Below are 18145 nucleotides of genomic sequence, written 5' to 3' on the forward strand. Positions count from 1 at the left end.
TGACGACAGCCAGATTCTGATATGCGCATACGTCAAGTAATCATTTCCGTGTTCCCGTGTTGGTGATGACTCGTTGTGCTCGCGGTGTTAGTGAAGATTAGCGTCACATGCGGATGCTCAGCATCCCTTCACCGCCCCCCGCTGTGTGGTAAATCCCCCTCGAACGGAGGAATACCCGTACCCGCGGCGCGCTCTCTCTCTCTCTCGCTCTCGACAACGCGCTTGTAACTGGTTTTGCGTCCGTTTGTCCGGCTGTCCGGAGTCCAAGCAAATCTGCAAATATTTACCCATAAAGTCCGCATCGGCCTCAACAATCGAATCAAACTCGAACCGACCGACCGACCGACCGTAGAGCCACCGTTCCGAGGATTGTGTGTGCGCGTGTTTCCAAGCGAGCGATCGTCATTAGCGATCATTTGCCCACCCGGCCCCACCTTCCATTGTTGCCCTCGCTCTCCCTGATGGTTGCAGGATCTTCTTTGGTAAATTAGAAACGCGCACCAGCCAGAGATCGGATACAGTCTGATCGCTGCTCGCGGCGGGAGGTCCTCACTCCATCGCCAGACACCCAGCCCACCTCACCAGGAGTACTTGAAGGTCAATCGCATCTTCCGTACAAGTACGCTAGTGCACCGTTGCGTATAAGTCGGGTAAGTCAATATGGCGCGTCAATGGTGGACTGGCCAGAGAGAACGAGAAGAGAAAATGGCCCCAAAAATGTATTCGGTAGTACTTTTCGGTACGGGAAAGAGGCACCAGGCACCAGAAGGAGTCCAGGGGGCACTTAAAAACCATCCGGACTGCGAGATAGAGAGAGATGGAAGTAGTGTTAATTTAATTTTTGCGCCGATCGGCGCGAAGGAGGAAGGCGCGATTGAGGTGAGGTACACACATACACATGTGTATGCTGATTTGATGCTGATTTGATTAGCGTTCTCGCCAAGTCATCATCATTGGCATCATCGCAAGATCGATCATGAACCGGTAAGCGACTGGTTGGTTGGTTGGTGGCGTACCAGCAGCATCAGAACGGTGTGTCTGCGTCTGCGAACCCCTCTTGATGGTCTTGATCTCCTTTTTCGTGGACGTGGACACCCCGCCGTTGCGCTAGAGGCGGAATCCGCGCATCGCAGGCCTCCGGTTTTTGTTCCACCACCACCGCCGCCAACAGCAGCTCCAATGTAATTGATTAGGGCGAGAACAAAACAGAGAGTGCCGTTGGCCAGACAAAGTAATCGATCCCAAGGTGTTGTGAGGCGAATGCGATGATTTTTTTTTGCGATGGATCTGTGCCGCGAGGGTTAACGACATATGGGGATCGCACGGCGAGGGGCTCCCAGCGGCGGGGGACCAATCGCTGGACATTAGGAGTACTCGCGGCATATGGAGGTGTCTTTGTTGATTGCCGCTGATTGCTGCCCTTCTGCTCTACTCTGAGTGCTCCGCTGTTGCTGCTGCTGCTGTTCGGGAGGCCATTTGTTGTTTCTTCGTCCGGTTCCCCCCCCGCCCTGTGTTGGTCATTGTGATGTCTTGATCATAGGGCCGCCGGTAGGGCACGATGAGATCGACTAGCGCGTGGCAAATCACGACCGATCACTTAAACCGTCGGGTACGATCATCATTAGGAGGAACACTTTTTACGGCAATAACGCTCCAGGGAATAGAGGGAAAGCTGGCGCTGATGTGGTTTGACAATGATTTTTGCGGGAATTAGTTGCGGGATTAACTGGCGCAAGATTGCATTTGGTCGCTGGACCCGGTAATTAGCTGAGCAATGAGTTGATGAACAGGTTTACTTGCTGCAGGCTAGCGAAGGCTCTTAAAGGATCCTTTCATTAAGGGCGAGCGCATTAAGGTATTTTCTTTTCTTTTCTCCCATCCCTTTTCTATTTTTTGTCATTAGTGACACTTTCAAGAATATTTTGTGAAATTATTGAATCCATCTGAGCTAAATTGACATTGATGACATTGATTTTGCACGAATCGCGCTGAAAAAAGCACGTTTTCTTAGAAAAAAAAAATTAGAGGCTGTGGACATTGGTTTTAATATATCTTCCTCAAAATACAACCAAATATTCTTGAAAAAATGTAGAAGCAATACTAAAGTAAAATGGGTTTTTCTTCAACAAAATATTCTAAATACATTTTTGTGGACAATGCATGAGAAGGTGTTGAATGTCCTACAGATTGAAAATGTCCCCCCCCCATTATTTTTTAGCATGGAAGATGTCTACCATTTCATAAAATTCTTTTATGGATTCTAAAATGATTCTTTCAGTTCATTTAAACACAGCTACATTGTACATTGTGCAAAACAACACACAAAAGTGTTAAAATTGAGTCCTGGATAATAAAAAAGAAAAACAAATACCGAGAACCGACAAAACAAACAGGCAAGTACGGTCAAGTCGGATGTTTGTCGACGGATTGACGAAGAAGTACGTTGCCCGGCGGGTATGGCGTCATGCGTTCAGGTTTATGATGTTTTACGGTTGGCATAATTCACGTGGGCCAGCGAGGTGATGTGTAGAATTCGCGCCGTACAGAGATCAAACAACGGAAACTACGCTGGAACACTGACGCTTCCACCTTTGGAACCAATCAAACGGCCGGTCGGTCCAAACGGTTCATCAGTCGGTTGAAATCATTTGTCGGTCTGTGTTCGGCGATCTAGGAATCATCATGTCGCCATCGATCAAACAATTCCATCATTTAGCTTCCACCTTTGATTAGCCAAAGTAAACACGATCAGTGTGACTCCCTGTTGCTAAGGGTTTTTTTTGTTTTATCAATTCCTTTTCAAAAACTCAGCAGACCATTGCAAGGTTAAGAGTCCGATTATATAATTAGCTTACTCCGTGAGAATGATTCAGTTTAGAGATCATGTAGCATCGTCACCATGTTCAACAACAAAACCAAACACATTTAACATTCATTTATCGCCAAGAATCCCCATCACCGGTCGCTCTGGAGTGGAATTTTAAAATATAATGCAAATCTTTTGCGACGAGCAAAAGTAACATTCTGCTGTCTGGAATAAATAAAGATACAGATGCATCATCTTCTAGTGTAAAAAAAATAGATAAATTGAGATGTTTGGGCGGAGTGGAACGAGATTATGCATACACCATAGGTTGATTGGCGCTGGCAAACAGAACAGTTTCATCATAAAAAAGATTCCGACTCTAAATCAAACAAATAAAGTTTCTTATCGAGTTACTTTGTGCAATTTACCAACCCTTTTTTTCTCTCGTGCTCTTCTCGTGCGCGTCTCTCGTATCTCGCTCTTACGCACTCATCCGCGATATGCGGCGTGTTGTTGTTCTTGTTGCTCTTCGCGTGCACACGCCAAAGTGATGAAAGCATTTAGCACGTTTTCTGATCGATCGTCCCCCCTGCTAAGCCAAGGCGAGGTAGATCGCAAGCACCCGAGCATCCTGCAAAGTAGGCAGGACGCTCTAGGGACGATCTTGTCCTCTTCAAAAATTGTCAGATGCCCGCACCGGAGTGCAGACAGGCCAAGCGTCACCAAGGCCCGTAATTTTCCTTACTCATTAGTTTAAGGCACGATTTTCGGGGTGTACCGGCACCCCTACATATGCCCTTATTGCGCATGCTTCGCTTGCGAGAGAAAAACAACCGCGGATGCCTGACAAATGTCCACTTCTCACCGCTCGATGACTGTTGTAAGGCTCTGTAATTTGGTTTTGAATTCGTCGTTTCTTGTGAAGGGGGCGCCTTTATTTTTTGGGGGAAATGAAGTCGGTAATGAAAATGGAGGAAATTGTTGATATTCTTGAAATTAAATTTAGAAAGTCTTATATTGGCCCCTATTACGAAAAAGTCGATAACGCTATCGATCGACAAATTAATCGACTCGAATTTCAGATGAACACAATCGATATCGAGTCGATAACGCGGAGCTGCTCGAAAGCAGGCAATACGTCAAAAGTTGTTTAAATTCACAGTTATTATAGAAAATTTTGGGGGAAATGCTGATGATCTGATGCTGATCTGCTGTCTTTTTGATTAATTTTATAACCTAATTCATGTATAATCATGTATTTCAAGTTTTTTCATGTTCATTTTCATGTTTTTTGGTGATGTATTTTAATATTCCTTCTCGATATTTCGATCGAGAGGGTGGATTTTCAGAACGTTTACCCTAGCGACGGGTCCTTTGATAGATAACAGAAACCGCGATGTAAGTTTTGCTAGGACGATGTGGTGCAGGTGTCTCTTGGGTTCCGCAGTTAGCTCCGTGAAGATTGCGGGCGTTTAGAACTGTTGACGACGCCGAATTTGACTGGTGATTCTTACGACGGTGTTCCGACGCGATTACTGGAGCATTAAGAAAGCCAGGAATCGCCGTGTCACCGCATCGAAGCATCCGGTTGGCTAATCGCGAAGGTTCTACGAACAGCCGCATATGCGCAATAAAAAATCGATGTAAATTACATTACATTCCTACAGCTTTGATTGGTTTTAAAAATGTCTGCTTTTTATAAGAGCTTTTCACTGCTAAATTATAGGAAAAATTTTTTTATTGATGCAAAAAATATTTTTTAAAAAGGGGACAAGACATATTCTCTGTCTTTAAGAATGTTTTCCTTCATCCTAATTTACATTTAAATGCTTAAAAACCACCATCTTCCAACCAAAAACAGCGTTGAAGATGAACTATCGACGCTATCGACTGCTCCGGAGCAGTCGATAACTAATCGATCGATAAATGTGCGTTCGCAATGCCATTTTGTCGATTGTATGTTTGTACTTTGAAAACTCGTATTTTCATCATAATACTCATCTTGCCGGTATCAAAACGTGTCAAGTTAATGAAAAAGAATTCTCAATCTATTCGACTATTGAGCATTCGACAACCATCAAGCTACTTACTCGTATTGATCTTCGCTCCCTGCGAAATGAGCATCGATAGCGGCGTCCGGCCACCGTCGTTCGGCACAAACAGCGCGTTGTTGACATTTTGCCTGACGCTGAAGACGTTTCTGGGAAATCTCATCGCGGCCGCGTGTGGTCGCCCCGTTTCCGCTCGCGGCACTACTGGCGGGTTACGGTCGCTGACGTCGACGGCGATCGAATTAGTTGTTGTCGCTGAATGCTCGTTGCTTGCGCAAATGCGTCGTGATCAAGGCCGCCGTGTCCGCTGCTGCAGTCCGCTGCTGCAGTCCGCTGCAGTCGGTGCGTTCTGGCAAAATAAAGGAGATAAAGAAAGTTCAAAGGTCCGATGAGTGATCATAGATAAGCGACATGAAAATACATTTTCGAACAAAAAAGGTTAACGAGCGAATACTGTTGCTGTGTCGAAGAGGAACAAGCTACACAGAGCCCGGTTCCTTCCTACAACCCGGTGTACGAGAAAAGCAGGTATACGGCCGGCCGGACGGACGGACCGAGCCACACACACAATTCAATGTCAACCGCATTGCATAACGAAACGACAACCGGAGTGCACACGCACAGATTCGACTGCTTTCGCACCTTTTTCAGGTAAAGCTCCCGGTGTGAGGTGTGAAGCATTAGCTCACCATCCCTTCTCCCTCGCCCAGACAGTGGCCAGAGAGAAAGAGAGAGAGAGGGCATAGGATGGGGTCACTGCAGGATGGAGTCGCGTAAGCATCTCCTCGCTGCATGCTTCAATAATCAAATGAGGATCACGACCGGGGAGAACAGCCAAGATGCGAGCTCGCGACACGCGCTGATGACCTTGACTGATGGATACCCGGCCAACCCACAACACCAGCACCAGCAACATAACTGGTAACAAATGGGTGCGTAAACAAGCACTTCTCGTGGGGGCAGCAAAGTGGATTATAGCGGGACCTGTCACAGGTCCCTCCACTCTTGGCTTTGGGCGGGCCACCTTCAGGAGAGGTTGAAGGATGATGCCGCCAAAGGTGAACCCCGCCTGGGCATCAGTTGTATGAAGACGTAAAGCTCAAGGCGGGCTCAAGTCAAGTCAAGTGTGATGCACGCTTGTCACCCGGTGCTCGATGCTCGTTGTTGTTGTGGATCCATCAAGGTGTTCCTTGGTGTCCTTGTGTACTCGCTGCACCATCACTGCCGTCCGGGGTGGAGAAATTGATTTTACGTCCAGAGCAAGGCGTTGCCCGCTTCGAAATGGCTTAATTCTGTGTTTTTCCTTTTCTGGTACTTTCTGGACTGTTCTGGTGGCATCGCGGTGGCGCGACGTGGCGCGGCACGGTGTGGCCTGTCCCCTGTGTCAGGTGAAAACTCCGGTCCGGTGCTGTAATAGTACCATGCACTCTGGCCCAGACTAAAGGTCAGCAGCGCTGCAGCAAGAGATGCATCTCAGCCGCGGCACCGGCAGACCGGTTCGCAGCCGCCGAACGAACGTGTTCGACCTCACCTCAAGAGACGCCGTTGGCCGTTGTTGGCGTTGGCAAACTTGGTGCCGCGACACTAAGGACGATAATTGCAATGGTAGGATCATAATTTGCAGCGATAACTTTTACAGTTTTATGTCCCACACGCACCTCCTGCTTTCTTCCTTCGATCACCGCGCCCAGTCAGTTCGTTTTCTCACCATAACCATTTATAACAATTGCCTCACAGAATGGAACACTCGCGAGCGGAGGCGCCCCCTTCCCGGGACGACGCTTTCGGCTTTGGGCTTCGTACGGGTGGTCGTCGGCCGATGGTCAACCGCGGGATGCACTTCGCTTCCTCTTAGTGGGTTAAGGTGAAAGGTTTTGCTTTCTTCTTTTCGTGAGGATCGCGAGGATTGTCATACTCGGGGCTTGTCTAGCCCCCAGCGAAGGACACGCCGTCAACCTCCACCGGGGGACGCGCTGGCGCCATGATCGCTCCAACACACTAGTACCATTTTATTGGTTGACTGAGGAGAGTATCTCATCTCTCTTGGTGGTACGGGACCACTACACCACTCTGCCGGTCAGTCGATGATCCTCCGACATCATCAAGATCTGAGTTCCTCCCTGAAGGAGGTTCTTCCACTCTAGACGGTTCGGATGCACAACAAAAAAAAGGCAAGCCGTACTGTTAGCCACCGGTGATCGTCTGTTGTTTCTGGTTAATTAATTAAACTACCTTCTGATGTACAAGGCACTCACACACACGCGCACACCAGGTGGAAAAAGGAAATCGATCCGATACGCAAATTAAAACACACTTTTCGGTTGGGCTTTTCCCGTCGCCATAGCCAGTACAGATACTGCCAGTACTGGCTTGATTAAATTAAGCATAGTTAGTTATGGCGGAGCGGTAGATTAGCTTAAAAGCTTCCAGAATGGTGGCGCGATCGCGCAGTCACTGCGTAATAGCGCTTGCGGGGTTGACCTTGCGGTGTTGGTGCGTTGTGTGCAAACTCCGTTTTGGTGTGTTGTGTTTTGAAATTTTCGGTTTATGAACCAAACGGGCATCTAAACGATCCCCGGGAAGGAGTCTGAACCGTTGGCCAGTGAGCGGTTTTTTCTGTGTGTCCTCTCAACTACGTACATCGTAGATTGTACGACGCATCGAAAATAGGCACTTCCAACCCCCTTCACAGGTCAACTAAGGAAGACGTTAGTGACGGTTTCATGGGACGCAGTGTCCTTCGGGCGGTCACACCAAAAAAAAAAAGGATCAACGCAAGTAATGGACTTTAATCATTTGTAGGACTAATGTGTGTCTCTAGATTGTTCCATCTCTTTAGATGGGATCTTTCCCTGGAAAGAAGTGGTGTAGGCATCATGCAGTAGTTTTGGTTTTGCACTTAAGAAACTTGTTTAGCCAAAGTTTAATTACTGAGAACTCGTGGCGCTGGAATTATGGCCAGTACTAGGTTCTTGTGTAAATAATCCCTAGTAAATTCGTATCCAGTTATATTTTAACTATCGTTAGTTACTCCTCCGTTAATGACTATTGTAACTATCGTACGATTGATAAACATGTCAGACGTTTCCCGTTTTATGGTGTTAGTGGAATGTTGACTGTCTCATTCGACGCCCCTCAATTATATTACCCAATAGCTCTATTATCTTAGGTACCGCGTAATATCTGTAGCTCCATTAAAAAATATAAACAGGCTATTAGAAAATGAGAGAATCAGACATTTCTGTTAACTTCTGTTCTTGTTGATTAATTTTCAAGCCGATCTGAACGGAGGATTAAGCCAGAGAAGATACACCAGAGAGAGAGAGAGAGAGAGAGAGAGAGAGAGAGAGGGAGCTACTAAGCCCGATAATGTTGTTTGATAAACTAATCAATGAATTACAAAGACTTTTTCTTAAAGACGAGCTTTTCTTAATTACCATTAAGACCCGCTGACGACGCTGATTAAGACGACGCTGTTCGGCTACAATGTTGACTGCATCTTATTTCTGCGCATGATGTTAGCTAATACCAATCGCTAAACACGCTTTACCAATCGTTTATTTACTGAACCTGAAGTATGCTTCTAATGCCCGTCTGTTTGGGTTTGTATCAATAATTAACCAATAAAAAACACTGCTGCAGGTACTTTTCGACTAGCAAAGGTAGAATAAATAGAAATAAGAAGAACTGTTACAATTAGAGTTAGGTGGGCCAAAAGTTCAGGTTGGGTAAAAGTTCGAATTAGGCTTTTCTAAATAACGGCTTCACCGATTCCACCAACACTATACTCGTTTGAAAGGTCTTGAAACCACCTCACCATACGTGTTTTTGTTTTTGTCTTGGATTATAAATGTTAGAGATATGCGTTAACTTATAATTTTTACGATTTCGAACATAATTTTATTAGTTTTTGGAAACAGTGGAAATGTCCACCTTACTCTAGGAGTGTTACGGAAACTAATAGATACAATTCATTTTTGAATCTAACTTCATATCCGGCCGATCACAAAATACAAGCAATCGACTATAGGTTTTCCGGTGGTGCTGACTCAATCTTTGCGATAGCCTTCTCAATGCAATAAATGCGTCATACTCGATAACTGAAGTCAAATTCGCAGCCAAAATGGTGCGCAATAGCACCACTACGAGGGCCACGACCACCACCACCACGCACCTAACCTCGTACCTTGATAAACAACACGCCAAGAAGGGCTACTTAACATTCGATTTTCCCGCCACCCAGCCACCCAACCGGTGTAGCCACTAGTCATTTGCAACAAACCGGGGGCCACGGGGTTTCAGCGGCACTTCCGGCCACCGATTCTAAAACATGAATCCCAGCTGGTTGCATCGATGGAAATCCTCGGACAAGAACGATCGAACGCACAAACGCTCAGACCCCATTCCGTCGGTTGGCCACTCGAAAAGGCCACATCAGGCGATCGGTGGCCAGCCACTGCGACTGCACTTTTCACCGTTCATCGGCTGCGTAAACCTTGGGGTTTTGGTTTAACCTTTGGTGTCGATGTTGTGTTTTCTTGATGCAAGCCAAGAAGCAGTCCGGCCGTAGCGCCATTGCTTAGCGGTGCGTATTGCGTAGCCTCCCTTCCTCTGCGCTCCCTTCATCGCCTCCCTATCACCCGATGTGGTCGTGAAGGTGGTCGTTTCTAATGCGCCAAGCGCTTAGAACGCTACCAAGGTATCTGCGTTTGCCACTGCAGTGCTGAAGGATCGACCAAGTGGTCGTCCGCTGCTTTTAGTCTAACGTCGTGGAGTGGGAACTGGAAGCGGTCGCTAGCGACGGTGACCTTTGCCGTTTTATGGTCGCTGCGCGGAGAGAACGGAAACATGATAGCATAGGCCATGCGGATTGCTGTGTAATTAGCCAACTGTTTATGCTGCTTTTACGGTAAGGGGGCCAGCTACGGCTAGGATGCTTTTTGATAGCATCGCATCGCACTTGCTAGGCTAGGTAGTGTAACTTCCTGGTACCCGGGTCGGGGTCTTGGAGTCTATATTGAGTTGTCAAAGGGGGTGCGAAATTCGACGAAGGACCGCAGGTACAGCAGGTTGAATTAGGGTCAAACGTTTAACCGTCACCCTTCAGTTGACGAGTGCCTCTCTTAGGTCTCGACTAAGAATGAATCTAAATTGCGTTAACAAATGCAGCAACAGACCAACCAGAGCGCCAATCGGCGTTAGTAGGCCATGCGTCTGCCGAGCACCATTTTGTTACATAAAGCGAGCTGGTGGAATCGCCAGTTTCTGAGGCCGGGCGCATGGGACGCGGGCAATTATTGTAAACTTGATACTTGAAAGGCCTCCCCCCCACCCTGCATTGAGCGTATGTTGGTCAGCACGATCCGAAGACCGCCCGGTTCGCCGCGCATCATGTCGAGCAAATCGATGCCTTCTCTGCTCTTCGTGTGCAGCATATTTCTCCATTTTTACTTTTACGCCTCGTAGCCCCGTGTGTGGTGCTGGTGCTGGTGGCCTGTTGTGTGGAGGTTGTGCAATCATAATTAGGCTCTCATTACTATTAGACACTACCAGGCGTCGCTTTAGTGCGTTCCACATGCGCCGCCACCTCCCTTTTCTTCTGATGCTACGCCATGCAAGCAAAGGTGGTGGCGACGGCAATCATCAGAATCAAACCCCGACAGTAGCAACAGTAGCAGCAACGATTTGTAGCGTCGCGCGATCGCACACAACATAAATGCTCACCGAAACCGAGTGCTTTTTCCCTTTCCGTTGACGAAATTACTCCAGCGAGGAGTAGGATGCTCCACATACGCTATGCTGCGCGCGCGCGCATTGTTGTGTCCATTGTTAACACCCCCTGCACTGGGCTGGGCTCGGTGGCATCACTTTCACGCCTCGATGCTTCTCTCTCCTCCACTTCCCCAGCGTTTGGTAGGAATAATGGAGTTGGAGACCGGAGATCGGACAAACGGATAGGGAGCCGGACCGTGGCGCGTGTACACGTGTTTTTCGCGATTTGCGGTTCGCGGCACTCAACAAATTATGTATATGCGTGTGTGTATGGTAAACGATTGTGAGATTGTTATGCGATTGCCATTTGCCAGCCAGAATCCGTGGTGCCGATCTTCTGCTGCTCTTTTATGTTTCTACCATCTGTGTCTCCAGCTCAGTGTGTGTGTATTCGTTTGGTCCTGTTGCACGCTTGGCCACGATTTACCATTTAAATGTGAAGACGAACCAGGGGGGGCCCCTGATTAAGATGTCTTTCCGTGCTGACCTCCACGGGTCGCAGTAGTATAACTCTTACTTTCGTTCTTCGTTGCAAGCACCACAGCCGGTGTGTGTGTGTGTGTGAGGTGCGCCAGGGACTTACCTAACCACTTGCTCGACGCCTGGCGCTTCCAATTAGGGAATGTTGGCGGCGGCAGCAGCATCGGTCTACTGCCCGCCGCCAGCACCTCGTGACCTGGCACGTGAAATCACGGAATCGTGATGATTAATACGCCACCGCATGGTGAAGAGATGAAAGAAGATCAGACACAGACATGTTACAGACACAGGGGTGGTGTGAGAAGCATGATCACAAATTGTGGAAGGTGCACACAATCACAGGCCGATGGACGATCAAAAAATCAAACAATCTTGCCCCGAGAAGGAGGAGGAGACGACGAGCTGTTCTACGTCGTCGTCGTCGTCGTCGTCGTCGGTGGGTCTTATGCCTCACACGATGACTCCACATGTTGCATACACAGTGCGCTAGACAGCATAAGGGAAAAAAAACGCTCTCTCGCACCGGCAACAAAGGCAAACAATTGAAATTTGCATAATTGTTGATTGGCTTCGGTTCGATGCCATGTGCGCGCGCCGTTTCGTTTTCCCTTTCGCACAAGACGCGCAACCAGCAACAGCACAGCAATGGAAGCTGATGAGGCGCGTTCTGCGTATGCTCAGAAGCCACCACCACCAGCAGCACCACCATTTCGATCGATGGTAGTGATCGTCGAGAAAAGCTGTAGCGCTGTGCGATTGAAGATCGTGATCGTGAGCAGCACCGTAGCTGATCATCATCTCAGCTTCGCTATGCGGTAGAGAGTTGAAGCTCCGTTCAACGCTAATAATGATGATGAAGTACCGCACTGTACGCTGGTCGGTGCATAAAGTTCACAGAATGATTATTCAGAGTCGCTCAACTCTCGACTCGAGTCGATTTGATGTACTTAACATTTCAGGCCCATCGCCGGGTGTGCTACTCCGGGTGTGTTTTAGGCCGGTGTTTGGATGAGTACGATAAGCACGTCGTCACTTGAAAAACTTAATCTGATCTGGCGACTGCTGTCTGGCCATTCCGCCATTCCGCAGCTTCCGGTAAAGGTTTCGCGCAGATTTCGAGCATCTCCATCGACCAAGCGATACGCACGATCATCCTTCGGTGCGGTCCGGTACAGTACAAGAAAGCACTTAATTACCGGCGCGAAACATACGCGCCTCGTGGTGACCTCGGGTCTCTCGATCGGTTGTTCGGTCCAGCCACGGTGAGGCCAGTGTAATTGCGGTTTCGGCATTGAATAATCGTTGCAACATTGCTTCATCATCATCATCATCATCGATGGAGGAGGTTCGTAACGTGATCGAGACGTAGGCTAGAGAGCGAAGGAGAGCAGCAGTCTTTGGTCTCCGGCTTGTTAGGAAATTCCAAAACTCCAGAACGCTCAATTAACGTCTTCGATGCGCTAATGTCGTCGTGGCGTCGTGACGTCGATCGATCTTTTCCACGATCAAACACGACTCGGGTACGGATTTTCCGTTCGAGGATTTTCCGGCATTCTTGCACCATTCTGGTGCAGGCGCGGAGTAGGCCGCGTTACACTTTGCTGCAACCTTGGCAAAGACACATTGCCGTCGCCGCCGCCGTCGCCACAACCATTTACAGCGATTTCCATTGCGTTTGCCGCGTTTGCCAAGGGGGTAAGAGGTGGTGGTAAGAGGGGTCTGTTCGTTCTTGCACTTCTTGCACGCACATTCGTCACTTTATAAAGTGCACCATAGGTTTATAGCCTGCGTTGGGGCAACATCAACCAACCAACCAACCAAAGTGGCCAACGTTGGTGTGTCCCATCAAGATTCGAAGGAATGCAATCAAATCGAACATACCGTTGGACCGTTCACGCCACAAGCAGCACATATGCACATATGAGCACACGCACACGCACACACACAGAGAGTCGAGCATATCAAGCCTCTTCGTTCTCACCTTGGCGGGGCTTCAATGCTGCTTTACTATTGAGCGCACTGGTTGGTGGTGATGGTGGTGATGGTGGGCGGTGGTGGTTACCCGGTTGGTACAGACGTGAGGTTGGCCCCTCCGCGCCGCCAGCCGTGCAGCAATCCACTTGCATCGCCTGCAACAGCAGCAACAACAGCAACTACGATGCTGTCGTCGGTTGTGGCAACTGCCACTGCAGCAACCTGCATTGCCGCAAGGATTCCGCGGAGTTGCACCTCTGCACCGCACCCCCACCCGCCTGTTAGCACCACGAAAGGGAGAACACCATTCGCACGGGGAAGGGATTAGATCGCGGATTCGCGTCGGACGCGTGTGTGCGGAGAGTGGCGTGGCTTGGCGTGGCGTTGGGGTGTTTGTTTTCGTTTTCAACGATGGCGCGCGCCCGCGAACGGTTAGGAAACCATCGTTGCCCTTCGCCCGTTTGGAAGGGCCACTACACGGTGCTTTGGAGGATCGATCGAGGCAACACTTGGCACTGGCCCTCGGATGGTGTACCGAGAAAGAGAGAGAGAGAGAGATAGAGAGAGATCTCTTCCGAGATCTTGAGCTACTTTCCGCGGTTCCGTTAACGACACCACTAACGGACACTAACGGCGGTGCGGAACCGCGAAGGTCACTCTCGCGTATGTTGTCGCGCGTCGTCGTCTGGCATGGTCTGGTGGCGATGTCTGCGAGGATCCCGGAGGAACCGCCTATCGGGCGGTCTCGGTTTCTGCGCGGCCATCGATCGATCGATTGGAACGGCTGATTAAATTCAATCAGCGCAGCATATCGCGAGACAAATTGATTACATGCTCTCGCTCCGGACCGGTAAGAGAGCGAGAGAGTGTGAAGGCCCAAGCATAGAAGATCGGCCGCGCAGTGTCTGCGGGTCGCTCGGTGATCGCTCTATCGAAGACAACCGAGGTGGGGAGGGCACTGACACCCGGAGGTACTCCGCGGTATGCATGCTCTTAGATGAAATTATAGATCGTGCACCGAAGAGACGGCGAGCGAGAGCGAGATGATACGGTTCGTGAGGCGCGCAGATGGATGAATGATCATAATTTGTACGGTTTTTTGTATCATTAGCGTGTGATAAGGAGAGGAGCGGCGCATGATCGCCGATACCAATTACATCTCCGCCATTAACCGGTCATCGGTGATGGACGTTAAATGCATATCCTTCAGGTGCATTCATTTGATGCCTGATCCTCATGCATATTATTATCGAAAAGCGAACTAAACGTATGCAATTGAGTTCACTTAAGAGCACGAGGAGCGAACTGAAGGTCAACTGGCACTGTCCCGGTCCGGAGTTTGGACATTAAGTGCCCCAAATGGTTAGCTACATCTAACTCGGTGGTTTATCGCGGTTAGTCGCTACGATGGGCGTTTCGGTGAGTATTATAGGTCATCTGATTAGGCTTTCCAGAGCACTTAAGCAGTCCCTCCCAGCCAAGGTTTAGTTCGGTAAAAGGAGCTCTTGTGTATAATTTGTTTTTTTTTTTTTAATTCAACCAATGGCTAAGCGTATGTAGTATGGGTTGAAAGGTGGTCTTAGGCCAAGTAGTTCGCCTAGTAGCTGTGACATTAGTAGACAGCATATTTTACATATACACCTATTATGATATATTGGAATCATAAGGTCCCCATATCCATAGAGCAAACTGTCTCGGTATAAGAGGTTTGTCACAATTCTCTTGTGGTAGTCTTTCGCCTCGTGATTTTTTAAAGTGAATTGTGACTGTTCAATTCAATATATTAACAATTTTCTTCATAAAATGAGAAAGCTAATTGCTTCAAGTTACTGCCTTGCATTCGCTATTATTCTTTCTGTTGATTTACAATCATCCTCTCCTTGTTCTATTTGCAAAAAGTGGTTAATTTTTGCTTTGTTGATTTTTTAAATCTTATTTTCGGACATTGCATTGTTTGAATTGAGTTTTCCTTACATTAATCAGAGAATGAGGGAGAACGGGCGAGCCGTTTGTTTAATTAAGATAGTTACGTGTTACTTTTTCGTCTTTTTGACAAATGAAAATGGTACTTAGCTGACATACGGTTAACAACTTGAGAAAGGCTTTTAACGTTTGAAATCAAAATTAACACGAAGAGATTAGTTTTAAACTATGAAAGTAATAATACAAACATTATAGAAGAAAAAGGAATACGAAAAGAGATGGTGGATTAAAAGGAAAAGAAAAGAATCAACTAACACAATTGAACAAATGTGAAACAAACTAGTTATCATGATAAATGAGTAAAAGAAACATGTTAACAAGCTGATTATCTGTTTATAACACATCGAACGATATTACAGTGCAGCTACTTTTCACCAGCATGATCCTCCGTGCAGCCAAACTGGATGATAGGTTCCTCCGATCGGCGTATACCACCATCCATTTCCTCCGGGCCACACCGGCCTCCAGCCATGATCATGATTAGCCGGAACGGAACGACAAATTAGCACCCAGAGCAGTAGGGCGACCAGGCGACAGTTGGTGCCAGAAAGTGGCACAATGCCTGGCATGCCTGGTTTCTCGCTGACGGTGCTGATGACGATGATGATGATGTCGACTTTTTGGCGTTGGCCGCGGGTTATTGAGGGGTACAGACAGCCGGCGGCTAATTTGTGCGAAAGTGCCAATTTTGCCAATCGAGATGACGGTTGACCATCGAAACAATTAGCCACCGTAACCATGACATCCATCCTTCTGGCGTGTACGTGCGCACACACACACACACACGCACACACGCACACATGCAGCGAAATGTATGGCAAAGAAAAAGCGAAAAGCACCCCGTTCATGGGGTGCCACGGTCATTCGCGCTGGTTTGGACGATCGTTCGATCGATCGTTGGTGAAGATCCGTTGATCGTAGGAAGTGCCACAGCTACACGTACGGAACGGAACAGCGTCGCGGGGCAAGCAAACAAATCACCATCTTCAACGGTGCACACACCCTCAGAGCGGTGCTAGTTGCTTTGGCGTGTGCGTGTAGAAAGCAAACAGACATCGAAGTCGGCGTCGACGTCGACGACGATAGCGATGACGACGAAAACGACCAACCAACGGTGGCCACACCAGCATGCCTGCCTTTTGGGTGGACACAGCCACTGCCACACAGGATGTAGGTATCGAGTGGCCGATGTGTGAGCGCGGTACGAGAGCCCCATCATCATCGTCAGCATCAGCATCAGCATCTTCATCATTGGTGGTCACGGTTTGACAGAGACCTTGACAGTACCTGGCAGTGCTGCTGCGCGCTGTTGTTGTTGTTGTTGTGCGGTACGAGAGTGAGAAATTACAACGGACAACCCCTCCTCGGTTCCTCGGGCACTAGTTTCCAGTTCGTGCGCTACACAGTTTACCCGGAGACAATCAGGTTTCGGTCGAAGTCGAAAGCGGACGACCAAGACGTTCGCTTCCTTCGGTTTGGGGTTCTATATGTCACCCCCCCGGGGGGTGGGGAGAGGCATTATGTCATCTTGAATCTCTCGGAGGAAGACTCTGAACAACGGTCAGGGGAAGGTGTTGAAAGAACAAAACGCTAACCGATCGAGTGATGATCGATCGTCGGAGTCCCGCTGGCGGCCAGGTCCAGAACACGTGCCACCGCGGGCTCATTTGCATGGGGCATATAATTCATCCGGAACCAAGCCGTCCATTTGCCATCATTTTCAACGGTAAATTGTCGTTGGAATTTGCTCGTCTACGAAGAGATTCTACGAAGTGGTACGCGGAATCCTTGCGTCATCCACCATTATATTCGGTGTGTTCGGCGTTGCTGCGTGTGTGTTGATCGTTGCGGCTCGATCTCCTTAACTGCACTTCTACTTTCTGGCAGCAGCAGCAGCAGCTCAGTAGATGCCCCCCTCTATACCGTGATGTCCCTTCGATCAGTCGCGATCCATCAATCCCGCACGAAGGACACGCAATGGAGTCTTTCACTTTCCACCGTATGGCCGCGTGCACTGGCCACAGTCCACATGCCGAGCGCGCAATTGCGATGCCATTGGCCATTAGTTGGCCAGGCCAGTGCGCGCGAGAGAGAGACTCGAGGCCTCCAGGGTTGGCCTTGGTTCTATTGGCGCGGGATGGCGATCTTTGTCTCGGACCCAACCGGCCACCTCCAGCGGCCATGTTTGCGCGTGACCATGGCTTTTCACAGCCACGCGGCGGACAAACACTTGCCGTTTGCCAGCGAGCACCGTCCACACCGAGGATCATACGAGGCATCACCGTACGAGCGCGCTCTCGCTCTCTCTTTCCCGCGTTAGGCTCTAATTGAATCAATTACCGTGGCACATCGATGAGCCTTCGGTGTCCTTGAAGCGGCTTTTCGGGTACCCCGCGCCCGCCCGCCTCTCCGGCCATCTCAAGATCAGCCTGCCAGAGGAGTTTTCCTTTGGGCGATCAAATCGTGTGTGTTGGTGTATATGGGATCGATCGAAGGTGAAGGATTGGTCCGACATGTTGGATAGCTTGGCCACCTTGACCATGCCTGCAGAGCGGCTCCTCCGGCTGTTGCCCATGCCCAGACACCTAGACTGGCCACCCTGCACACACACACACACACACGCACGGCCACCATTGCGCTGACTTGTTCAATTACCTTCAGATTCCGTTTGAAGTGTGATCGCACATCTCGTCGAAGTCATATCGTCTAAGCACACGGCCAAACCAGGTGCACACCAACACGCTACTGACACACACACATATACACACACAGATACACACGAACTGGTGTTGTTGTTGCTGCTGATGCGTTTGCGGAGAAGTGGCACGAGCCTGTGCCTGGCATGCTTCGATCTGCTTAACGGAGCTGCGAAGCTTCACGTTCTGGTTCGAAACATGGTGACTACCCGGCCTACTCTGCTAAAGCCACGCAGCCCAATCAGCCAACCATTCTGAAGCCTCCGAAGAGGCCCTTTAAAACGTTTATTACACGTTGTCACTGACAGAAGTCCGGAACGTAGAAATGCGACTCGCAAACCAAGGAGCCACCATCGAAGACTAGACTGGCCGCTACCGAATTG

General features: G+C 48.9%; 1 protein-coding gene and 1 non-coding gene across 2 annotated transcripts in view; both read right to left on the minus strand.

Moving 5' to 3' along the window:
* The window catches only part of LOC125957213 (lysosome membrane protein 2), a 41232-nt gene that overhangs the window by 12664 nt on the left and 10423 nt on the right, over positions 1-18145 (minus strand). Inside the window, exon 3 of the mRNA XM_049689759.1 lies at positions 4897-5206. Coding sequence (XP_049545716.1) covers positions 4897-5020 — 124 coding nt within the window. The 5' untranslated portion in view covers positions 5021-5206. The remainder of the gene's footprint in view (positions 1-4896; positions 5207-18145) is intronic.
* Positions 3411-3568, minus strand: LOC125958410 (U12 minor spliceosomal RNA). The gene has a single exon (XR_007469329.1). It is a non-coding gene; the product is annotated as a U12 minor spliceosomal RNA (small nuclear RNA).

This window comes from Anopheles darlingi, chromosome 3, assembly GCF_943734745.1.
Source record: "Anopheles darlingi chromosome 3, idAnoDarlMG_H_01, whole genome shotgun sequence".
In the NCBI taxonomy this organism is placed as follows: domain Eukaryota; kingdom Metazoa; phylum Arthropoda; class Insecta; order Diptera; family Culicidae; genus Anopheles; species Anopheles darlingi.